Source organism: Styela clava, chromosome 9 (assembly GCF_964204865.1).
Source record: "Styela clava chromosome 9, kaStyClav1.hap1.2, whole genome shotgun sequence".
Taxonomy (NCBI): Eukaryota; Metazoa; Chordata; class Ascidiacea; order Stolidobranchia; family Styelidae; genus Styela; species Styela clava.
Window position 1 is genome coordinate 13,241,501 of NC_135258.1, and position 25,952 is coordinate 13,267,452.

Consider the following 25,952-nt stretch of genomic DNA (forward strand, 5'->3'; position numbering starts at 1 on the left):
AGTTTTTACTGTTATCACTGATGGCCTCTATGTCACAAGTATCCAAAAGACCGTTGGGATTCGAACCCACGCAGGGTAATCAGAGGTGCGATGCGCCACTGTTCTATTCTGTCACACTTGTGCGCCAATCTTTTAAGCAAGCTGGGTGCGCTAAAGTTGCCCGTGGATTCCAGCATTGCTTCCTTGTTTCAAATAAATAGGAACTCTATCAAAATTGCCAAAGAGAGTCGTACACTTGTTATACCGTAAAATCCTATCACAAACGGATATTTTTATTTAAATTATATCGGAAACTGAAAAATTACTTCAGTTAATAAACTTACAATATTGGTAAGAAGGAAGACTAGGTCTTAATTTGGACCTCCACAAGTATGTGCACCAAGATGGTGCACACCCTGAACATGGTATGTGTACCAGGTTTGGGTTCAGGTTGTTCGCCATCTTGGTGCACATACTTCGGTAGCCCCCCTATTTTTATGGAAGGGCTTATATTAAAATCATTTTCAAGAATCAGGCTAGGTCCTATTTTCAGGGTAAGTCCTTTTTTCGGGAAAACACGGTAGTAGCATAGTCTGACCGTAAATATATACTACTACGGTCTGACGAAAGGTTGAAATAAGTTGCATTGCGAGGAAGAGGCTAAATTTTTGCTTTTCTATAAACTCTTATCAAATTATTGAAATAGCTTAAAAAAAGATTACAGCAAAAAATACTGATGTTTCAGGGAGCTTTGACTTCCTCGTTAATATCCGTAGCATCGACTAATCAGAAATAAGTTGACGCAGTGATCGTGACGTAACAATGGGAGTGAATTGCACAACCAATTCTTCGCCCAGCGTTCTCGTGAATGTCAACTCGTTTCCCCATTTTCATTCGTAAATTTTTAAACAAAAATTGTTACTATAATTTCGTAATAACCATAAAGTAACTGCCTTCGATTTTTGGGGAGTTTCAGTAGTAGCCGATGTATGTAATCGGGGAAGCCAGCGAAAAATAGAATGAACTAAATTAATTGCCAGCACTTCTCAATTGTTTGATGTTTCCTACAACCCTACTTGAGTCAAATAACAAAAACAATCGCAAGGTATACGCTAGAAACGGCTGTATTGGACAAATTTTTATGAGGTAAGAGAAAATCCGATCGGGTGAATATCATTCCGTGTGACGTCATAATGTTAATTGCTATTGGCGACCAGCTGACAGTCAGCTGATCTTATTTACAAATCCCAGCATATTTGAAGAAAAATTTCTACGTTGCGGACCTCGTCTACAACTTGCGATACTTTTTCAATATGGAGAAGAATTTTGAAGGTTTGAATATCATAACAAAAGAGCAGGTACTATTAGCTTCTAGTACAATTTATTTCTCCTTAAATAACTGATTACCATGTTCGTATTTTTGTTTGTATTTAGCGCTGCAATCAGTCAGTGTCCTTCCAGTACGCGGAGCGATATAAATCAACTGATATTTTTGTATTTAGCATTGCCCGGTTTTATGGACTTTATACATTTTTCTCACCCTAACAAATTTGTCTTGTTCTGTCCATGTTGAATGAATAGTATAATTTGATGCTCTGTGTTGAACCACAATCCCTAGCGTATGATCTTAAACTATTTAACAACTTAAAAAAAATTCATGAATATGGTACCTGGTGAGTTCACATACGCAAGTCGCAAGCCTTTCTCCAAGTGGGGATTTTATGAATAATGAAAGGTTCCAGCTGTAATGTAACTTCATACAAACATGTAGCCTACAAAAAGTATTATTGAAAGTTTCTATTTGACCAAGGCATTTGGGAAACAAACTCAAAAGCCGACGGAATTGATGAAGACCAATCAATTAGAATACGGAAATAAGATATCGCCGTCCGATCTCATCGAAAAGCCAACTACACGTCGTTCAAGAAGTGTTGATACTGGTCGCAGAATGGCATCTCTTCTAGAACCCCATCGATCAAGAAGTGTTTGTAGCATGGGCAATAGATTGGGTAAATGAGTAAATAATTTATTTTCATTTAATTCATACGAAATTAATAATATTTTTCCTAGTAATTAGATTATTAATCAGACAGTTAATGATGGAACTTATATAAAATTCCAAAAATAATTAATTAGGCTATGGACATTGCCGACTTATGTACAGTTTTTCGAACCTCTTAATGCATCACACGTTTGTCATCATTTATTGTGTGAAATGTCCTTTTAATTGGGAGAAAACAATCTCACGATAATCGGAATAATTATTCAATTGATAACTAGTCATTATTGAATCCACTGGATGGAATTCTATCATTTTTATAGAGATTGAACTTTGCAATAGCGGCGATGGCAACTTCCTGTGTCTACCAAATATAGCAAAGATGAACAATGAGGGAAGAATAAGGTTAGATACTGTCTGTTTTAAAATACTTCATATACGGAATAAAAATATAGGAAGATTCCCATTGACCTGTGTTTAATTTTGGTTTGATAATACAAATATATATCAAACGCCAGTTTTTTCCACAATTCGGATGGTAATTTCATAAAATCAATCACAGGACAGTATACTTCTCCCAAATTTAAGCATCATCGAATGAAAATCGTGTACCTACTTGACTAGGTGTGTAACTATTTTTTGTTTCTGTTTTACAGTACGGATAGCGGTTCCGCGCCAAGCAATCCGGTTGTGACTTCCTATTCTACTTTTGCGGCCAAGAGCAGTACGCCTATTCATTCTCCACCACCAACTCGAAAACCATCAAACCCGAAATCCGCAAAAGGAAAATGGAAACGCCGTCATCATAGAGTTCACCCCACTGCTGATATCTCAGTTTCCGCACCTCCCACAGATGGGCCGACGCGAGGTGACAAAAAATCGTCAAAAATCAATCGGTTTTTCAAATTTTCACTGGCAAAATGGGGTATGATGGCGCTGAAACCTCTCACGGTGATGTCCTCGCCGTTGATGACTTTTATGTAAGCATTTTATGACTTACATTAGTTAGGGTATTGATATTTTTATTTTGTGAACTATTTGTTTGTTGTATTGGGTATTTGGGTCCATATTCAGTGTGATAAAAGATAGTATATATATAGTTCATAAAGTTTTAGTGACTAAATACCCCTGAGATGAATAATTAAATACGATCCTAAGTACAATTACCAAAAAAATATTTCAATTTTAAAATAGTTATTTTACGTCTTCAGATTCACCGAGAATAATATTTTATATTGTTATTCACTTAACAACCATTTTGCGCTAAAACCTTCGTTTCTGAAAACCTTATGCCCCTTGATTAATCAAACTAAATGCATTAAACGAGTTTTAACATTTTTGGAAGAGTTGCAAAATTATAGAAATCAACATAATCGTCAGTCTTCTGATAGTATATTAATTCGACTGTTTTTTGGTGATAGAATATTTTTGCACGGCACTCAGCCTTGAGATCTTTTGATCTGACTAGTAAAAATATTCTTGATGTCACTTTCTAAATTTAACTTTTGAAGTGTTTGGAAATTTGTTTTTTTTTTGTATCGGCATTTGAGACACATCACGTCATTGAATCGTTTCAAACGTTCATCAATTTGATTGCGACATGGCATTTTCCATTCAGAAATTCATCGACTTTATATTTTTTGCCAAGCATGTTTTCAACTTGTTTGATCAAGGATAATAATCCAAAGATAAATTTTTGATTGAATTCAAGCCTTGGCTTCCGATTTATTGGTTGCGACTGGTCAAAATCATTTTCGTATTTTAGTAACATTGAATCGTAATTTTGGTATGAATTTGTTGCTTTAGACATTTTTTAAATCTACCTCTAAAATTTCACAGGATTTTAATTGTATTTTTTAGTGGAAATTAAAGTTTTTATGCAATTTAATATTGATTTAGTTATGTGGAGGAGGAAGAATTTGGATAAGTCACCGGTAGCTTGAATTCAAACCAATCAGTATTTTAGTATATTATATAGTGCAGTCGACTTTATTGTATTCATGAATTTTATTGAATGTAAATAAGTATTATAAATAATTTAACTCGATACAAACAAATAAATAGTTCACGTTTGAAAATCGTCTGTTCTGATCTGCTATTTACTTAAGGACTTTCACTGGGTAGGGGAATGATGTTTACTGTTTGGACATGACTAGCTTTCGATTTAGGCTAATTGTGAGTATTTAGTTAGAAGAAATATTTATGCGACGTCTAACATAAATCTAGGCTCATCAATAGCTGAATTTGGTGAAACTGAAGAGCTTTGGCGGATTTATATTGTATTAAGTGTGTGTGATTTTATTTACTAATATTCTTTACAAAACGCACAGTACATTAGAAAAAACTCCAACCGCAGAAAAAATATTTCAATACTTTATTCCTATCTAGCAAATATTCTTTTAATTGTTATTTGGGGTGGTTAGTAACAATATCACTGACTTATAAAGTTTTATAAAAGATTCTGAAAAATAAAAGTATTCTCATTTAAATTGTTATCAGTATATAAAGGGATTTTCATTCGTTAGCCACAAACTCAGAAAATTCACTATATCACAATGTAATCTTTATCCTATTTCCATCGGTCACCGCATAACAAATAGAATTCTATCCATCGTATTTCCGATGGAAAAATTGAAGTAATATTACAATTTTCTATATTTTTCAAAAAGAGACAATGAAATTTCAGTTATATATATTACGACAAAGCCTTCCTTATGAGCAGACATTGACATTCGGAAGAAAACAATTATCCCTTGTTTTGCGACACAAAAATTGAACAGTGCAATCGTCAAAGTTTGGCGAAATGTCTTGTTTCGTGAACAACTAATTTGGGTGTTGTCTGTAACTCTTTTATTGACTTCACTCCTGGAATGAATAAAAAAATATTTAAAAAAAATTTTTGCCCTAAAAACTTATTTGAAGCAAGTCGCTTTATTGTCCTTTGTCTATACCCAAATAAAATTACAAACTGAATGTATGCAGTCCATTTATTTGGCTGTGAATCGCAATACTTTCAAACCAGTACTGCGATGACAATTGAATCAAATTCGTGTTAAGATTAAATCGTCAAAAAATACTTTTCACGTATAAATATGATTTATTTTTGAAAGTGTCGGAAGAAGGTAAAAGCATTATAAAAAATTTATTCGTTATTAATCATAATATAAAAAATATTATGAATTTACCTATGAACTGCATAGTTTTAACAAGTTCTTCTCTCAGTATTTCTAAAACATTCTTCACCCCTTCTTGGCCCTGAAATGTTTGCATAATTTCGGACAAAATTTGCAATAAATCGAAAACTATGCTACACAATTAAAATTCCACTCTTAAAAAATGAACTCTTTTGAATTGGATAGAATAGTCATGTTTATTCCAGCTATAGCATCCTTGCAGTATACGCATACGGATCCGCTAGCATATAAGGCATAAAGAAAAGATAGGAAGTTAGTCTCGAGCGACCCAACTCAAATTTATAATTTATATCGAAAACTAGTTTTGATTAATTAACCGACAAAGATATTGAGAATGGATCAAGATCTTAAGGAAGAAAACTCTAATTTAATAGGTCTGATAAAAATTCAAATTTTTTTTTTTTATAATATGCTATATATATATATATTTATAATGGTCTCTTGTTCTGGAAATAGGTGTAACATACATCTCATAAAATGCTATTAGTTATACATCAGTAATATTCTGCTTTTTTAATATAAAAATTAATACCTTGCATGCTAATCCCCAAAGTATAGGTCTTCCGACAAAGACAGCTTTGGCTCCGAGCGCTATTGCTTTGGCTATATCAGTTCCTTTACGTATCCCACCATCTAGGTAAACATCGCATCTGCCGTTCACGGCTTTCACAACTTCTGGTAAAGCGTCGATCTGCGAAACAACCATCCATAATTTGTATTTGAACAGGAGACCAGGTATCAAATACACGAACACGAAAGTCGCGCACCGTTACCGATAAGGCTTTTGCTGAGTACCGACTTCGCTAAAACGATCGCGACAAGCGTGGCACAATAACAGGCGTGCTACCATACGTACTGGAAAGTTTTGTCATGAATTAAAATTCAGAGGACATGTGGAAATAAATAATATTCCAAAGCCAATGGCCTAGAGGTCGCGGTTAACAGATATTTTTCCCAACAAGAATTAATTACCAAGAGTATTTTTTGAAGCATTTTGTGTCGTTTAATTAAATTTTATGAAATCATGTGGTACACTCCTAAGCTTAAATGCAAACGCAATTAAAAATTATCAGTGCAAAATATGAATTCCCAATTGCATAGCGATAAAGTATGTTGGACTGAATGGGTATATATATATATATATCTTTTTGGACCTCCAGAAGTATGTGCACCAAGATGGCGCACAACCTGAAAATAGTAGTTGTACCAGGTTAGGGTTCAGGCTGTGCGCCATCTTGGTGCACATACTATTGGAGCGCCCTCTTTTTTTCTACAAATTTTTCGATGTATATATTTTTAATATCCGTTTCATTTTCTGCACGAGTGATAAGGTGGTTTGTTAGGATATATTTAAAGATCTTAAAGATGACAATTGCTTACTGTTGCAAAAGAACCATCATATAATCTTCCACCATGGTTTGACACAATAATTCCGTCAACTTGATGATCGATCGCTTCCAAAGCCATTTCCTCTGTAAAGCAATCAATTTTATTACACTACGCTGTTAAAATAATTGCAATTTTTAAGCCATTCAACCTGTAACTTCTGGACATTAAAAAATCACCATTTTTTCATTGGTAATATACATGTGTATCTCAGGATTTCATAGTGTAATCGATATAATGAAGTGAAAACAACATTTTATTATCTCGGGGCAGACACAGCGAGATTTATAAATTGTACATAGTTAATATGGAATATGCATATGATATGACACCGCAGTATCTTGACTGTAAGGCTATAGCGATATACCGATGCTGCGAAGCATGATTTGGGGATGGATGGTTGCGTTGGATCATTATACTGTTATGAACCGATTGATCATAGTATGTGATAAATACGCGGCAAAACGGTCATATTCCTCCATCGTTTGCAATCTATTATAGAGTATACGACAGTTCATATTTACTTTACAATTATTTATTACCTAAAATAATTCGATTGCACCAAGCCACCAACTTTACAATACAGTACATGGAGATGGCAAAATATCGACTGTAGTCAATCGCGCTTGACTACAATCATTCCAATTGATTGGCATATTATTTTGACATTGTCTTGGTTTATTGATAGTGAAATACACAATTGCAGTCGTGTTTTAATTTGAACCAACAAACAGCATACCAGTTAATATGCCTTTGACGACTATAGGTAACTGGGTTATACTCTTCAACCAGTCTATTTCCTCCCAATGAGATGTGCCGTCTAAATAATCGTTGAACACCTCATTGGCTGGTTTGTTGGGTTCCCAGAATTTGATTGAATCTCCTATATTTTTACTCCTGTAATTAAAAATAGTACAATATCATTTGAAAGCTGAATTTATGTTTTGGAGGTGCTTTATAAAACTGTTTTACTGCCAACTATATATCGTCTACGATTACATTCAGATTCACGAATAACTAGGCATTTGAAAATTTCAATTCAATTCAATTTGGTATATTTTATTTCCATTTCAAATGAAATATGAAGGTTATAAAAATTAATGTCATTTATCACCGCAATTATTTATTTTAAAAATCTAAAAATTAACCTACGCAAGCGTAGTGCTAAAGTTGTATCCATTCCCATTTGAGTATCTGTAATGTCGTTTTACTAGAACGTTTTCATCAATAGTGACGATGAATCCCGTGAATCCATGTCTCTCAGCTCGTCTCACGTAATGCTTTGTCATTTCTCGATTCTAAATCAAACTCAGAAAAATAATTATTTTGTAGAATTTTACTCGAATTCCAATACTAGCAAAACGGAATAAAACTGCAACTTCACAGCCCTCATTATTACTTACCTGGCAGATTCCAGTTGTTGCTTTGCATCAAATGAGAAACTGTACAACTTCTCTATACAAGTCAGCTTTTTCATGAAAACACGTGTTGGTAGTGAATTCCTCGCTACATACCTGAGGATCTTGGAAAGAAGCTTTTAAAGTAAAATCATACTTACTCTAACAACCTGGATGTGACACCATCTGATGCAATTTGGCACCTCTATTGCTATTTCTTCCATTGTTTTATTGCTCCATAAACTCAATGTCATACCTACACCCAGAGAATCAGCAGCTGAAAAAATTTCAAAACACTCTGTTAGTACAACAAGAGAGTTACAAAAATACCTTTACACGAAGGTAATGTTCAGAATAAAACGACAAGAATATTTGCCAAAAAAGTAAAAGCATAGCTGGTAACATAAAGTAATAGCTGGAAGGGAAAGACTGCATCTCCAACAAATGAAAATTCAAAAGCGATTGGTCCAGTAGGCGGAGAGAACAACGTCAACGAGTTAGGTTTCATGTCCAACAGAACAGTTCAACAAATAGAGACACATAGTTCCACTTCGTGTAAGAAAATTGAAAAATGAAAGAAACGGTACTCTCGGATTTCATTTAAAAGCTTTAAAATATTTTACAGCATGTTTTTTAATACTCCCGAAGTATGTGAACCAAAATGGCGGCCACCGGAACGTAGTATGTGTACCAGGTTAGGGTTAGGCCATAATTTTATTCCAATTTTCCTTATTTTAGTTCTATTACGAGTTTGGGGACTAGCCAAGTGACTCCCGTATAGTATCTGTACTTGAAATTATGGCCCAACCCTAACCTGGTACACATACTACGTCCCGGTGTCCATCTTGGTTCACATACTTCGGGAGTACCAAAAAAACATGCTGTAAAGTAAAATATTTTAAAACTTTTAACAACTATACCTTTAGCTGTGGATATTTCACCATCTGGTGTACATAAGCCATGATATGCTGATGGTGCGATGCAAATTGGGAAAGATATTTTCGAACCCAGAATCGTCGTTGAAATATCAACATTTGCTACATTTCGTAATATTCGAGGCCGGAATCGCCACCTGTGTAATATTATATATTGAAATATTTTCGTTTTTTCATCAATCAAATTTATTCTGACATGCACAATCATATTATCGGACATTTTGTTGTATAGATGTATCAACAATGAGGTGATGAAATGTGTGTTCGAAATACTCCAACTTAAGGAAAATCCGTCTAGTTTGGGAATCCTAATAATATTTTAAATGGCAGTATTTCATGTAACGACATTCGCTAGATGTATAAAGTAATTGACCTTCGTTACCTGCGAACGTTAGTACAGATTCTATATTGATATAGCTCATTTTACAGCAACTTGAATGAGTACTTTTGTTGTTGTCTGTTATGCATGCTGTCGTCCCTGCAAATATATTACTTTACCTTTTATAAGCTTGGCAATTTTCTGTCAACGTTTCTTCGCCTACTGAACCAGCGGCATAATAACCCCAATCGTGTTGGGACAACTTTGCCTTGGATTCTTTTTCGTAATCGGCCACACAATATAACAATTTATCCATTTAAACTAAGAGTAAAGAACGTTTATTATCGTGGCACTGTGCAAAAAAAAATGGGTTGTATAAATGTTCATGTTTTGAGACAAGACGGTTAGAACAAAGCACGAAAATATGCGATATGAGAATTTCACGGGAAAACGCTTTAGCAGTTAACCGGCCAACAGTTAACCAAATCAACTGCGATCAGGAGCTATTAGCTCGATCAGTTCCGTACGATATTATACGCGTTTATCAACAGAGTGTATTCAAAACAACTGGAAATATTAATTTATCGATTCAAAGCGTTCATCACTGCTTTCCGAAAATGTCGATATGCTAAATTATATTTCTGCGACAAAATGCGCACTTGTTGAATGACATTGGATAGACGCTCCTGCAATAAAATCGTGAACAATATATTCTGACCAGAAACTGTTTGAACTTATTATTGTCAATTTTTCATAATCAGCAACACTACTACCTCAATTATTTCTGACATTCTTTGGTGCTTACCGATACAGTCGGGGATATTATTTTGAATTAAACGCCACAGAAGATAAATTTGCGATGAAGTAATCATCTTTGGAGAAATGTAACCTTTCCTAGTCTTCGTATATATATATATATATATATGCGTTTGCACGGCAATTTAAATCAGTCGGTTTCACAAAAAAGTAGCATTTGAATTTTTTTTTTTAACTGAAAGGCATACTGAATAAAACAAGAGAGCTATGCTCAAATATATGGACACGTAGCGCCCCCTAAGGGCAATAATTCTGATGACGTCATTGCAGAAAAAAAAAGTAATAGCCTTCTGAAGAAAATTTTTATCTTCAACCACTGAAAATTTCAAAGCAATTGGTTCAGTAATCAAAGAGAAAAGCGACTTTTTGAAAACGTGTCAAAGAACAAGAACAACAACAACATAATATTGAAACGATCGCTATGTCCACTACGTGTCCAATAACTCACAATTTCCGAAGCGTTCCCTTTTGCCGGTTTCCTTTGCTATCTAAATAGCAGACTATCATAACACGTTATCAAATCTAGAAGTCCGGTATCAGATGTATACGCCCTGGCAAAAATGCAACGCCTCGGCGTTGTGACAGGTTACATCCAACTGCAAAATCATTCATAGGAAATACTTACAAATCAATTTGTGCGGTATTAGCTCGGCAGAGTGAAATATCTTGAATACTTGCGTCTATGGCTTTGTAAGAATCAACGGATTGGCATTGCTTACTTTGAAAGTATTATATATTTCTTTGGGGTGGGGATTTTTCTACTAATACATACAAAATTCGCGTCTCTTCTGCTCATCCATACACAGCACTTGGAGTTAAGTGTTACCCTGACCTGACCTGCTAAATTAAATAATCTTCTCTCATTGATCGCTTATATATATATATATATATAATACGGGCGTCATGGGTAAATCCTATTGTATGGAGTGTGGAAAAGTGCCACGCATTCAAGAATAAACTCTCGATCTCGCCAGTGATTCCATCAGCACCCATTTAGTTGTGACGATAAAAGTAGATTCGTAGAGTTTTCAAAATTCACTGCCAGACAGGCTATACCCTGCAGTCTGCACGCCAGACTGAACTTTACTGCCGCCATCTTTATTACTGTTGCATATATTTAAACAGGGGTGTGGGATCTGTGGGTAGTTGCGTTTCCCATAAAACCCTTCATTTTTATTCATTTCGATTCTGCTTCCGTCGAGGTAGGGTAGATGTTTGTATTTCAATTGCTGTCGATTTATTTATCGTCGTGGGCTTCAGAGTATAATAAGCTACGAAGAGACAGTTTGGTAAATACCGGTATTCGGTAGAAACAGATTTAAGTATTAGGCATATAGACAAAATTATGGACGATGTTGAGGGAAGCTTGCACATTGATATTGCAGTTGATGGTGAGTAGGAAATTTATGAACACAAAATTATGACTGAACCTTTCCATAAACAAAGATGAGGTGAAAATGTTTCTGTACTGTTTTTTTCTGTAAGGTACGATACCGGGTACCGTATTTAACGGGGCATATAGCCAGATTGTGAATCAACAGCATGTTTATGGAAGAAAAATAAAATATAACAGTGGCTATTATGTATAACATGCAACTAGTACGATACTGTATTAATTGCTCTCAGATTTTAGATTCTCCAATTTCAGATATCATATTTGTTTGTATTTCAAAGCTTTCGACTTTAATTCTGTACTGTACGTTTTAAACCTGCTTCATAGTTTTTGTTTGCTTTCCTGATTCTAGGCTATAATCTGTATTTATTTATTTGTTTCATCAATTATTTTATTGTCTGTTATGCTGATTATGAAGTCCAAACAAGTTATACTTTCAGAATAAACTACGGTAGGCAGAATAAAAATATTTTTTTGAAACAAAGTAAACTAACTAAAATGACTTTATGCTATGAAATATTCTTCTTATTTTTTTCTTCGAATTTTCAGATACAACATTGGAAACAGTAGAGTCTGGAGATGCATCAAATGATGGCAGTAGCAAGCTGGAGATTTCTTGCAGTAATGAAGCATCAACTTCAAACTCAAATTCACCTGTATCTGCATTTGTTGATGGCCAAGCTGTGCAACTTGAAGATGGGAGCACTGCTTATATTTATAGAGAACTTAAAGGTAAGTTTAGACCCCTGATGCCAATATTCGACTTTCTCACAAAACTAGCAAACTAAACTTGCGAAGTTTATTCTCATTGGTAGTATTTATTCTAAATTGATCATCGTTTGAATCAGGGCTGTTGTATCTGAATAAATATATAAACGACTTCTACTCCCTGCTATGGGTTGACAGAATTTTGACTCTGGCTCTCAAATTTCAAGCCAAACTCTTGTAGAGGAAACGATGGCCTATACGAGAGTATGAATGGAAAAAAGGAATTTCGAAAGCAAGACTCCTACTTTAGTGAAAACATGTTAAACTCTGACTTCACAGCTCTGGTTTTTGGAATTAATGATACATATCATGTCAGAATAATTCCATAACCAGGAAATGCTGCCAGTATCAAATATGATTGTATTTTATCTTCACTTCAATATGTTGCATTATGTTACATTTAGCTCATTCTCTTACAAAAAGCATTCCAATCTCTTTTAATCTCTATTCATATCAATTAATATTTTTGCAATGTGGACAGCATGTGTCGTAATCTCAGATGTGACTATGTAACGATATGTTTCAGATACTATGAATGAGCAATATGTGCAAACAATTGACTTAGATGATGGTACAACAGCATATATTCACCAACCTACTTCATGCGCTGTGACACAAACTGACGTTGAAACAGATGAGGTTTGTTTAAGGATACTCAAGTTATTTTTTCTACATAAAGGTCAAAATTCAGATGGAATATGATAATAGTAGGACTTATATCATAGTAAACCATATATTTTTTGTTCCCATCTTAGACCTTTACTTGGTAACTGTATGAATCTGAAGCTTTTAATGAATTTGCTATTCATATACCAGATCTGAATTGTGCTTTGAGAAGTACCTGCTATGGTCTGCCATAACGCATATACCCATCACTTGTTCTCTTTATCCCAGGTAGTATAGGAACATTCTAATCTTTTTTATTTGTAAAGGGATTGTATTATTTTATTATGTTTTTTTTTCTGATAAAATCGTACCTTGAAGAAATTGGAGTAGGCCTATAGTTTTGCTAATTAAATTTTGTAGCATAACTGTTCTGGCAGTTGGTTACAAATCTGACCCAGCTATTTAGTCTTATCTCTTCTGGCTCGGTTAGAACCATGTACATGAATAAGATTTGAAACATTTTCTATATTTTTAAGTATTTTTAATTTTGCATTCAGAGTAAGTTATATCAACAATTTAAATGTGATAATGAAGGTTGTGGAAAATATTATACTTCATCACATCATCTCAGGGTATGTTATTTATGTTTATTTTTGCAGTTGTTTTGTCTGTTTTAGCACAAAATATATCGATTGGTGGAAATATACTTTATTGTTGTGTATTATGGTAGAAAATGCAATGGCGATTTTTGTTGTCTTATCTGGTAATGTCCTTATTTTACTATAAAATAAATACGATAGTTTTTTTCTGTTCTCTAGCATGAATTGTATAGAATTTTTGTAGTACGAAAGAGTCTTATGTTTTTATAATATATCATGTATAGAATTTGTAATCATTGTAGCATTATTTAACTAACATTGCTTTATGACAGATACATAAAAGATCACACACAGGAGAAAAACCTTATAAATGTGACTGGGAAAATTGTGGGAAATCATTTTCCACCAGTTATGCACTGAGATCTCATTTACGAGTTCATACTGGTATGTATTGTCTAGCATTGCCCAGCAACAAATGCTCAAATTATTTTTCAATTAAGTCATAGTTAGTTCATACCAGATCAAAGAGGGGCTGGTATTGAAACTATGCAACAAACAAGCAAGGTTTGCCTGAAAGTCTGTAACCTACTAGACACTTTCCACTTTGTCTAAAAGCAAAGTTTTATTAAAATAGATGAAATTGTCACGAAAATACATATTTTTTAATTGCCTGGATTATGTTTAATCAAGTTTTTGAATACCATACCTCTTTCCCACTTTTCAAAGTTTAGACATCTCTACGCTCATTGATGGTCTGTCATTGAAATTGAGTTGCATGTATAAATCAAAAATATTCATTATATGCTATATTGTACAGGGGAAAAACCATACGATTGTACGTTTGATGGTTGCGGTAAAGCATTTAAAACTGCAGGAGATTTACAGAAACATAGACGAACACATACTGGTGAAAAACCATTCAAATGTCCATTCCTAGGTTGTGGAAAGGTAATATTAATAGATATTAAGTATATCATCATTCCAATAATTATTGGATTTAAATTTTTGGTTTGTTTTTACATGGTATTGAAAATTTTTAATTGTGTTGTTTATTCGTAAGTTTGGCGTCAACTATCACAAAATCTGAATCAGTCACTGAATAGCCCTCTTTGTGTTGTACTTAGCTATTTCTTTTCTCCAGTTTTTTATGGGTGTCACAAAAGTTCATTTTCTTGACATTCTATACAACTTTAATCACTTTAGTGTAGTAGTATGAAAATGGGAATCTTCTAAAAAAGGTTGTTTTGCTTCATTTATATGTATTATATGTGAATGTCTTGTATATATATGACACCGATAAATAACAGGTGCAAATTATTTCACCTGTTAAATAGTATAAAAATTGAAAACAATTAAATAACATATGATTTTTATAGGCTTTCACAACTACAAACATTTGCAAAGTTCATATTCGAACTCACACAGGAGAATGTCCATATAAATGTCCTTTTCCAGATTGTGAAAAAACTTTCAAAAATGCAACAAATTATAAAAATCATGTCCGAATTCACACAGGTATGTACAATTATTTTGCATTCATTAGGGGCAATGAAAGTATTTTCTGATTTTTTTGTCTGTATTCATTATCTTTATTCAAGTATTTTGACTCAAATTGTGCTCATATTTGCTCAAATTCAGAATAATAACACATCGTGTGGAGTTAGGCGTAATTTTTTATTTATTTTTGTTTTCAGGAGAAAAACCATTCGCATGTGAATGGCCAGGTTGCAATAAAAGATTTACAGAATATTCATCATTTTACAAACATCAGGTAAATAGTAATTTATATGAAAAATAAAAAAAAATTAGAACTTTAATTATTTTCAATTATTGCATAGGAATTGTGGGAAGTGGGAAATAAAAGACAAAAAGAATAAAAAAGTCAGTTGTACCTGATTTTGTATGACAATTTTCTGCTTTGTAAAGCACCATTGAAATATTTCTATTCATGTTATGAAATTCTCCCTTATAACTTGAATTGGTTCCATTCTGAAGCCTAGTTTTCTGGGGAAATTTTAAAAATGTTCTGCTACAAATAAATGACCTAACACTTTATTGATTAAAAATTTTTACTTGAGAAGCACTATCATTTTGATTAAATCTATTATATCTTTAAACACTATACATCATTTTTTTAGATTGTTCATGTTGATAAATATATTTATACTTGTCATCACTGTGGTAAATTATTTGTTTATTCCTCATCATTACTCGGTCATAAAAAATCAGTTCATGATGATAATACTGACGTAATGGATTCTGAAAAAATAGTTTCAGGTGAGGTACCGATTACATGGTTTCAATGTAACTAATAAATGCTATATTGTGGTGTTCCTAGTTATTGGATTAGAAAAAAGCAGGTTATAGGGTTCAATATTTATCCTCCAAGGTGGAAGAAAAGAGAATAAGATGTCTATAATATGGGAAACAGCGGCCTCTTTTCCTCAGTTCATAATATGTTAGTTGAGTAGTTATTCGTTTTGGGCGCATCATGCATGGACTTCAAAAGGAAGCCTCAAGCATCCAGCGGGGTACTTACAAGAACAGCCTTAGGACAGCAAGGAGTCCAGCAAACCTCTTTCACATACTGATATTTTACTTGGATTAGGCCTGTGAACCCACTCATCATGCACCAACTTCCATGGCGTCAATACATGATTGTTTTATTTTTAATTTAGCCAGTAAACGGAAAAAAATGAATCCGAAAGATGTTCCGGATTCTAAGTTAGCTAGAACTGCAAAGAGAGTTCGAGAAAGTCTGAGAAACAGACAAGAAGCAAATACAAATAATAAACAGGTTCACTTTGTTATTGCTTGTACTCTTTCGTTTATCAAGTTTGAAATATTTTAGGTCATTGAATGTAATTCTGAATGGTTCCAGTTTTAATGGTTTTGTTTATGAAATTGCTTCAAGTGTAATATTTACAAACTGTAGATTGCTGTTCAGTTGTCATGGCATCAAACCTTATTGGCATTATCGCTTGTACGAACCTCCGATAACACACGGTATTGGCATATGTGAACCTAAACTAAAAGTTTCTGATTTGAAACTTCGGGTTTGCGTTTCTGTGAGTCTCATTTTTCGTTCATAATTATAATAACTAAATTCACTTGTTAGGAATTATTTATATTTTTTTATATTGCAGACATCACCTGAAGAAAGTCATGTTGTTTTATTACCTGTAACAAATATTGAAACTGAAGATGTACAGCCAGAAAGTACTACCACTGCACAGGTAAATAATATTTGATATTTATTAGACTTCAAGATTTTATAAAAATTGAGAATGGATGGAATTTTTATTTGATATAACCATTCTTTTAAAAATCATATTCAATTTGTTTTATTCCAGAAATGTATTTTTAATAAATCCTAAACATAATTATCTGAAATTCATCTAGGAGTTACGTTGATCGAATCGTTGATTTACCAGAAACTGAAAATATTTATTATTTTTACAGGTTGCTGCAGTTCTTACTGCTGATTCTGGGCAAGAATTAGCAATATTATCTCATGATGGTTCTTCCCAGCAATTTACTTTATCATTAACAGGTATGATATTTTTTCAATCTGATATCTTTCATATTTGATTTATTAAGGTTTTCAAGTCAATACACTGCCATTATGCTATCATATCCATAACAAATTGTGTTGGAATGATAAGGCTTGACTTAATAATTTTTCCAGGCCAAATCTGGTAAATACCCACCGCCCCTCAAGAGTAACTTTCCATATCAAAGTTTGATTTCTTTTTCATTTCAATGGTATCAATTTGTAATACTAAAATGTGATTTGCTACGAAAAGGATCAATTTTTATCTTCAAAATAAAATTGCATTGTGAAAATTCATTTGTAATACAAAATTATTTATGTGGACTGTGTTTGCTTATTGTAGATTTTTTCATTTCTGAATATTTTACTTAGACCATGGTTCAACATTGTTGATGCCTTCTTCAGATAATGGATCAACTATTGAATCTACTGAAAAGACAGAAAACCAGGTATATACACTAAAATAGATAATATAATTAAAAAAAAAATCATGAATGGAGAACATTGAAATTGAATTATAAACATTAATGCCAGAGTATGAAACAACTTGAATAAAACCTAAAAAAATTTGTAATTTTGTTTCGTTTTTCAGGTTGTTTATGTTTCTGAATCCGGTACAAGAAATCTAATTACTATGTTGGAAAAAGGTAATTACCGTACATTTTCAACATTCACATATATTTATTTGCTTTTTCATTATGCATCAGTAAAAGGGATGTCTTTCAGTGCTTTCACATACATCACGGCCTCTCTTCCAATTCAGCTGAAAATCATTCATTGTTTCACCTTCGTTCATCAAATTGATCAAGTTTGTGTTATGACACCATTATGACGAAACTGTTAATTTTATGTCATCACTCTCTCAACTTGACTTACAGTCCTGGTCTTGGCTGTGATATGACACTTTGTTGTAAGAGACAAATATCTCACAAGCTGAGACTGAGTACAAATAAAATATTATGATTTTGTTCTGAAGAAAATTTTCAAATACGAGTTTCAATATAATTTTTGATAGTATAACATTTACGTTCCAGAATCGAATAAAAAAAATAGCTCATATGCCTATAATATTAACTTTGGATTTACTGAGTTCAATGTGCATGGATATTGATTTTTCTTATTTATTCAACAGATAACACATTGCAACGTATAGAAGCAAGTGAAAATAATCCTGCAACATCTGAATCAACTCCAATCAATGCTGATATTTGGCTTCATCAACCACAAAAAGAAGAAATTTCATCGGTTTGATTTTTTTTATTTGTTTTTAGTTTCTTGAAAACTTACTTGTAATCCTTGCTGGTAAAGCAATCATAAGGTAGCAAATATTATGCCCTATTATTTTGCAAGGGTGGAATTTGGCAGATAACACATGTGGTATATCTAATTTATAGGAATTATATGAGTCAACAATCCTGTCTGACATTAATATATGAAAGCAGTTGAGTTAGCCATTATCTTGACTTAAGAAATAATGGAAATAAACTTATGGCATACAATTGATTCTTTGTGATTTCATGTTCATATGAAAAAAATAGGTATCGGTAATTTTCTATTGATAGTGCTAGTATGCCATATATAGTAATATCCCATTCTGACATATTTAGCATTTAGTTATGAAAAGTGTAAATTATGAATCATTCGGGTGGAAATTAGGGGTAAAGGGGGGTAAATTTGCTTTTAAAAAAACAGGTGGCTGGAAATTGTTGCATTATTTTTTTATCATTTCATTTTGAAGTTGGATTCAAAATATATTACGAATATACATTTTTAAGGTTGCTATTTGCAATTGCCATACATTTTACTCTTTTAGCATATTTTTGAGTAAGATATTTTCCATAAAATGTGCTTTCAATAAAAGTGTTGCTTCATTCATTTGCAGGTTATAGACGTAAAAGATGAAAATTCGTCTAAAGAGCCTGAAAGTATGATTCAATATGAAGCATCACAGATTCCAGGGGATGATTCTTCATCTTCAGATTCTATCGCTTATCTTGAAATAGGTGGCGCAAAGTATCAATTAAAAATTGTAACAGCAGAAAATGACAATGTGGATCAAATATCTGACAATCCCTCTCAACCAGGTTTCGCTGAACCGGTAGTACAAAACCTTCAAATATGGCCTGATGCAAATAAAACACAATCCGATGATAATGGCAAAGTCAAGTTTACTGATATAAGTTTTTTAAATTCAAATATGTCTTCGAATGATGGTTAAATCTATGTTGCAATTGCAATGGAAAATTTTGTACTTTCAAGCAGAAATATGGATTGGATAGTTTCAGAATTTCATATTTTTCCCAGGGAAAGGAAAGCTGATAAGAATGTTTAATTATCATATGGTGGGCCACAGGGTTTATCCTGTTGCCTCTCCAGATCCGGTATTGAAATAGTTGCTTGTTCCATGGACTTGAATGGCGGACGAATTCAATATTTGAAAGCAGTTAGTTACATGAACCTCAACTTTACAGTGTTAGCTAATGGATTTTTAATTTTATTTTCCCATCATGTTTTTCATATCCTTTGTTGTCAATTTTTGTTCCCTATTATTAATAAAAATGGTTAAAGTGATCTCTTGAAATTCGCTGACCAGGCGGATCACGTTCAGGTGACAAATAGTATGTATTTTATCTTCAAAAACAAGATGGCGGCTATTGAAAAATCTGAGCTAGGCGAATAGAAAGTACCATATATGTTCAGCGCTCGTCCTTCAATTGTTTGGCAAGACCGACTTCGGCTTGAAGGTGAACGTCGTATTTTTAACTCCCAACGATGGTAACTTTTCACGAAAGTGCGCTACGGAAACCGTAAGTGTTTTCAAATACATATAAGCAACATACAATTGCTCCGGGAGATTTGACTCCATTAACTTCTGACGTTCAGTAATGAATTTGTGAGATCTTCATCGTACGGCTTTGCGGCGCCGCCGTCTTCCGTCTGTTTACTAAGACTTGGTCGGGTACCCCAATAGTAGTTATTCGAAATATAGTAGTACTCATTCGAAAACTCAATAGTGCACATAAATGTTAGACGGGATGACTGTCGCGCGTTGATTCTTATTGGGTTGATGGCGGTGTGTGTCGACGGAAAACAATGTGATATTATTCCCAGGTAAAATGGGAAATTGACGAAACGTAAAAATAGTTTAAAAATATATGCGATTACCATATTCAAATATTTAACAGAATCAGCCCGTAAATCCATGCTCAACAACACCATCAAATAAAGATAGTAAACCCAAGGAGGTATTGCTCAAGCATAGGATTATTTATATTTATCCCGAAAAAGAAAGAAATCTACCACCGGATTTCAACCACCATAGTATTCCAATATTTTTTGTATGGTCCAGCTAGATGTCTGAAGTAGGTTATATGGCCCACCGACAAAAATGTTGCACAACCCTGGTTTAGCACAATTTTTCTGGGACGTCCAATCGACTCCAATGGCCCATTGAGAACAGGTAAATTTACTTTATCCGACCAGATCCCACTTAGACCTAACTGGAAACTCGAGAGTGATCGTGATTTTTCAATTAATTGATTGTCTTATCATCGACTCTTTTCACTTCGAGGTAAAATGGAAATTTTATTTTATGCGCCATCTCGTATCTAACGAATGTATGAAAACAATATTTCCAGTAAGTTGTGTCCAATTATGCGGTACGCGAGATGTCGCTCAAGAACAATGCCAATAGGCCATAACATTGTAATCAGCTGATTGTGTCCTGCCTTTTATGACGTTGCAATCCCGGTGTCTAGCTCTCAGCTCGGTAAACAATATCGCACAGTAAGCGTGGGTGTTGCGAGTGCGCGGTCTTGCATTGCTCGCTGCCTTCTAACCTGGCAATGAAGTTGTAAATATGTATGTTCTCGCTCTTTAGAAGTATTTCTCTAATACTAATTTAGAGATCCAACAACTGTGCGCGTATTGATTTTTTGACTTATTTGGTATTGATTGGATTGTAACAACTTTTTCGTCGTCAATCTTATAATGTCTCGAAATGACCTTCATTTACGCAAAGGTCGACCTTTATTAGACAGCGTGCATCTGTTTTTAACTGAATGCACAGGTATAATATAAGCTCGTTAGTGATGTTACACCTTTGTATCTGGTGAAATGTTGGTCTGTTGAGATCGTTAAGAATTAGACATGACAAATTTCCTGTGAATCAGAATTGACCGGCACAGAAAGGGTTAATATCAGGTCAGCTGACGAAAAAATAAGCATAAGAAAAAGGCTTACCGACGATGACCAGTCATATTGATCCACTTCAGATGTTAAATGTAATTTCCGAGGGGCGATGTGAATGACTGTTGCGTTGTTACTTTAAAGAAGACTGAAAGGTGGTCGTAGTGCTTTATGCATCGGCGATATGGTGGTCGTATTGGTTAATGCATCAGCGATATCAGTTATCTGGTTATAGAGATGAATTTTGTGTGGGGGTTGGCACCAATTTTTCTATATATACTTATATCAATAAGTGAAAGCTCCATTAGTTGAAAAATTCATAAATACGGGTGTAGAGAAGGCATTGAGTTATTTTTGTTGTGGGAAATTCTGTATATACTTAGTTGCTTGCACAGTTGGAAATTATGAAGCACTAGCAGATAGTTTGATCATTCAGATGAACTAGTAACACTATTTTATGTTCACTGTTAAATGAAATAAAGTCAATGGTGCAGTAAAATTTTGTGTTGTTGATTAAACTAAAATACAATTAGAAAAACATACCTATCTGGGTCACATTTTGAGCATGAAGTTATGACAAATTATTATTTTTTATTTCATTAAGACACTTAGTATCAAGTGACTTGGTCATTGTAAAATCAATCTTATAAAGAGTACATATTTTTGTGTGCAAATGCATTTGAAGCTTCACACTATGTTGAAATTTATAGCTTCAAAAAAGGATATTTATATATGACAAAGCCAGTAGAGAACAACAGCAATATTAAACGTATTTCACTGGTTGTAAGGGCATCTTAAACTTTTAAACTCTTTAATGTTGACTATGTTCTCGCTACTCGCTAAATATGTAAATCCTATCCTATTCTAGGTGAATTGGCACTGACACATTTTCTACTCAATTTCCTATTATGCCAGTGGATATATGACAGATACATTTAGAAATTCGATATAAAGAGCAAACTTAAAACATATGTAAAGTGTATCTGAATAAATGAGTTTCAACATACTTGATTTTCTCGTTAATAGGAAGGGGTCATTGTTATTATCCTCTCATATTTCATGTATTTTATAGCCTTATCTACGCTAAAATATTGCTATAAATATTTAAAAGATTTTCAACATAAAATATTTTTGCACAAAGATATAGACAAGTGAAGGGTTGCTGTAAACAAAAGAATTGTAGAACTTGTATGAATGTAGATCTGGTTATTGTAGCTTCCAACATAAGATGGCTACGATGAGTGATTCTGCATTCACACCTTTGTTCCCGAACGGCAAAAGTCAGGCCATTTTTGCACCAAATGGTGGAAAAGGTATGGATCTTGCCCACCAACAAAAAATCATGCAGCAACTGCAGTTACAAAAACAACAACAGATGATGGCCAATTTCCATTTGCAAGCTATGACGAATCCTCCTGTGCATGTTAGTGCAAGTATGAATGGCACTTCAACTCCCGGAACTACATCACCACAATCAGCCCAGATTGGAAATTTTTCACCGGTTAGTGAGTGCAATACAGAAAGTACTGGTCCTGTCAGTTCTGCAACCAGTCCTATCAATTTCAGCAGTTCGATTTCTGGAACATCTAGCTTGAATACAAGCTTATCAAGTGCGGAGATAAGTGCAATGAATGGACATGAATCTGGTGATTCTCTCATTGTTCCAAACAACAAGTTGGTTGGCAATACTGAGGTGAGTGCAGTGAGTCCTGTTCCGATGGTCAACCTTGGTGTGACCGTCACTGCCCCGTCAACTATTGATGGTCAAGTGGATACTGGTGTAGGATTGACCTCAAATGCTGAAAACGATCTCAATATGGCTTTGAATAGTGCGAATGGTATTACTTCATTTGAACAATTGCAACAAATGGGGTTGACATCGAATGCTAATGCTTTGGATATGCTACAACAAGCAAATGCCGCTGGTTCTGCTCATCTCGGCCTCAATGGTGTTCCTGAAAATCCCACTTCTTCGCCAAGCGCTAGTATTCCAAACATGAGTTCAATATGGTCAAATCCAGCTGGCCTTCCTCTTGACGACCAAGGTTTGTTATCCGAACAAGCCATTTACCAAGTTTTACAAGCTCAACAACAACAACAACAACAGCAATTGGCTGCCTGGGCTAATCAACAAAATGCAGCTTTGAATGGTCTTGCCGGTGGACAGGGAATTCCAAATTTATCTTCAGCTGGAATATTTAATACTGGTGGATTGCCAACGACTAATGCCGCACAACAACAAGCTCAATTGCAGGCTCTCCAACAACAGCTTGCAATGCGTAGAAATCAGAATATGCTCAACCAAGCAATGCATACTGGATTGCATAGATCTACTTCCTTGCAACAAGGTGATTTGAATGCATTTTATATTGCATCGTTACTATTTTTTTTCTGATTAACATAATTTGAAATGAATTGAAATGGTAAAATATTGCATCGTTAAATATCATTGTTCAGCAAATACCGCTCTGGCGGGTGGTTCATCAAGTGTTGGGAATAATCTTGTCATTGCACCTCTGATAATCCTGCGTAGGTTTGCAGATTTGAATTCTGTGGGGCATAATTATGTGGGTGCTGGACTCCTCACTGCCATAAGGTGGTTCACATAATCGCTAGTGAGTTCTGGCTTTCTCTACTATGAAGTCCATCCATCTGACACAAATCCCATATCTGACATGGACTGGTAACCTGGCAAGAGGTATTTGTACATGGCACACCGCTTGATTAAACAGTCTTATCAGCTTTCCCTTCCCATGTGAAAAAATGATATCTTATTCAGTGCAGCGTTGTGGTCTTTGCGGTCAGCGGCCTTTCTACCATTGAAGATGGTTTGTTTTGAAATTATCAGAATTGTGTTTTTTTGTATTGTTGTGTTTGTTACGAGTAAACCATTTAATTAAGGATCAATGGGAATGCCTAAAGGGCCAGGTTATTCTTCATGGAGCAGTGGACAAGCCAATCTTGCCAACAATATGTATAACAATGCTGCTGTCCGTAACAATTCAACTTTGTTCAATTCTCTCAGCCACAGCAATAGGTTTGTCGTTTGTATTTTATTTTGGCATTGTTTGATGCACTTGTCAGGTTAATGATAATTTCAGAATTATTACTAATTCTTGCTTGGCATTGTTGCTAGCAAAAATGGAACCAGTATTAACTGAACTCAGTAACGTCTGAGCTTAGCTTATCATTATGATTGCTCTTATAAATTAAACTTTGAGATTTTATTTAACAAGATATTGAAGTTTCTCTTCATTTGAATCAAATTTGTAAGTACAATCGGCCAAACCAAATCAAGTTTTGTCGCTTCAAAGTGATGGTAGTTTTGGTATATTTCAAGCATTCATATTTCATCCCATTACTCTTTCTCCTATTTTGAAATTCCCAAGTACATTTGTGCACAAAATATTATAGTTGTATAAGGTCATTGCAATTTTTATTTACCAAATTTTCATTTAGCCTTAAACACTTTCTGTTTTTCTTTCAGCCCGAGTGGTAGAGTCACCACGTATAATGGTGTTCCCAACAGCAGGAAACCGCCAATGGGAAATCATGTGATCGCTCCTCCAAAGTTCAATCGTAGTTTTTCTACTCCCACCAAATATAATGGCTTCAGCGGCTCTCAAGTGCCACCACTGACATCCATTGATGATAACCCATTTTTTAAACTTACCGGAGAAGAACCATCACCAGCTAACAACTTGTTATCGGTGAGTCTTTTATTTTTTTTATTTTTTAAATATTCCAGTAATGTGTATTTGTTAGTATCATATATGCAGAAATCAAATTAGAGAATATATATCATATATATATATATATTGCTTTTATATTGTTTGTACTTCTGCTTAATTTTTAATGCTAGACCGCATCTTTCTGAGTGTTTCGAATTAAGTTGAGATAGTCTGGTCTTATTCTTTCCCCATGCTTGTCTGTATATAAAAATTATATATTATAGAGATCTTTTCTGGTTGTGTGACAGAAGTGTTTCTGTCCTAAATAGTCATAAAGTTCACAAGCTATTCGAGACAAACTGTAATAAAAAAAGATCAATAAGCAGAATCAATAGATTTTTAATGAAATAGTCTAGTAGGTTCTCAGAAGCAATTTTTTGAAGTTTTTGGCTATGTCGATGTCTGACAACAAATATACTCTTTTGATGAATGATAATACATATTTGAAATACCTTTACGAGAATATACCTTAGTCATGGCGGAAATGGATATCAATCATATTCATTTTTATGATGTGACTAGGCTGAATTGTTATTAACTTACACTGCCTCTACAACTACCGGTAATCATTTCGCTGTGACTCTTATAATGCAGTCTTCAAGATCTGGCGGTTGTAATTTTGCCCCAATTATGCGGTTTCTTATTTTCATAAAATCACATTGAAATTCCAAGAATAAAATATAAATTACAATGTTTAGAATACACTATTCTTAACATTTTGAATTTCATACTGTTAGATCTTGTGAATGCTTATTGGCAACAATCCTTAACTGTCTACTGTCTTAAAGTCATTGTCTTTACTTGATTACGAAACTAATTTCTGTCGAATGAGGAAATCATATATTTCATACATCCTAATTATGGGCTATGCATAGACAGTGTCCTTAAGGCATGATTTTATTTGGCCTATGCGGCGCCAGATTCAGCAGAATATCTATATTACATCATGGTCGCCATATTGCAACCGAGTGCCCTAATCAATAATCCTTGTATTGAAACATTGTGCTGTCACTCTGCTTGTTTTCTCACTGTTTTTGAAGCCATATTTCATAGTTGAGATGTTTGTATCTGTCATTGACTTGAATTCGG

At 34.0% G+C, this 25,952-nt stretch overlaps 4 protein-coding genes across 5 annotated transcripts in view; 3 read left to right on the top strand and 1 right to left on the bottom strand.

Moving 5' to 3' along the window:
• Positions 1-13: 13 nt before the first annotated feature.
• Positions 14-3,830, top strand: LOC120338862 (uncharacterized). Its single transcript, XM_039406838.2, has 4 exons — positions 14-1,337; positions 1,790-1,988; positions 2,302-2,383; positions 2,635-3,830. Exons 1-4 carry the CDS (start codon positions 1,293-1,295, stop codon positions 2,960-2,962), a joined length of 654 nt encoding a protein of 217 aa, XP_039262772.2. The 5' UTR covers positions 14-1,292; the 3' UTR covers positions 2,963-3,830.
• A 672-nt stretch (positions 3,831-4,502) lies between these two features.
• Positions 4,503-10,884, bottom strand: LOC120338861 (2-Hydroxyacid oxidase 1-like). The gene is made up of 10 exons (XM_039406836.2): positions 10,474-10,884; positions 9,389-9,561; positions 8,876-9,027; positions 8,117-8,232; positions 7,711-7,856; positions 7,298-7,455; positions 6,553-6,644; positions 5,705-5,863; positions 5,164-5,233; positions 4,503-4,843 (listed from the first exon to the last, which is right to left on the bottom strand). Exons 2-10 carry the CDS (start codon positions 9,523-9,525, stop codon positions 4,767-4,769), a joined length of 1,107 nt encoding a protein of 368 aa, XP_039262770.2. The 5' UTR covers positions 9,526-9,561; positions 10,474-10,884; the 3' UTR covers positions 4,503-4,766.
• A 185-nt stretch (positions 10,885-11,069) lies between these two features.
• Positions 11,070-19,515, top strand: LOC120338860 (uncharacterized). Of its 2 annotated transcripts, none has more exons than XM_039406834.2 (16): positions 11,070-11,416; positions 11,968-12,150; positions 12,713-12,825; positions 13,350-13,424; positions 13,724-13,835; positions 14,209-14,339; positions 14,768-14,906; positions 15,086-15,162; positions 15,530-15,668; positions 16,070-16,188; positions 16,538-16,627; positions 16,854-16,944; positions 17,317-17,393; positions 17,537-17,591; positions 18,077-18,189; positions 18,827-19,515. In XM_039406834.2, the coding sequence occupies exons 1-16, from the start codon at positions 11,371-11,373 to the stop codon at positions 19,160-19,162; spliced, it is 1,896 nt and encodes a 631-aa protein (XP_039262768.2). In that variant the 5' UTR covers positions 11,070-11,370; the 3' UTR covers positions 19,163-19,515. The 2 variants fall into 2 exon arrangements, with proteins under 2 accessions (XP_039262768.2, XP_039262769.2); XM_039406835.2 differs by having other exon boundaries at positions 17,350-17,393.
• Positions 19,516-22,187: 2,672 nt separating this feature from the next.
• LOC120339468 (cytoplasmic polyadenylation element-binding protein 1-like) overlaps positions 22,188-25,952 on the top strand; it is a 45,133-nt gene continuing 41,368 nt past the window's right edge. The window contains exons 1-3 of the mRNA XM_039407600.2: positions 22,188-23,480; positions 24,034-24,169; positions 24,620-24,842. Coding sequence (XP_039263534.2) covers positions 22,361-23,480; positions 24,034-24,169; positions 24,620-24,842 — 1,479 coding nt within the window. The 5' untranslated portion in view covers positions 22,188-22,360. The remainder of the gene's footprint in view (positions 23,481-24,033; positions 24,170-24,619; positions 24,843-25,952) is intronic.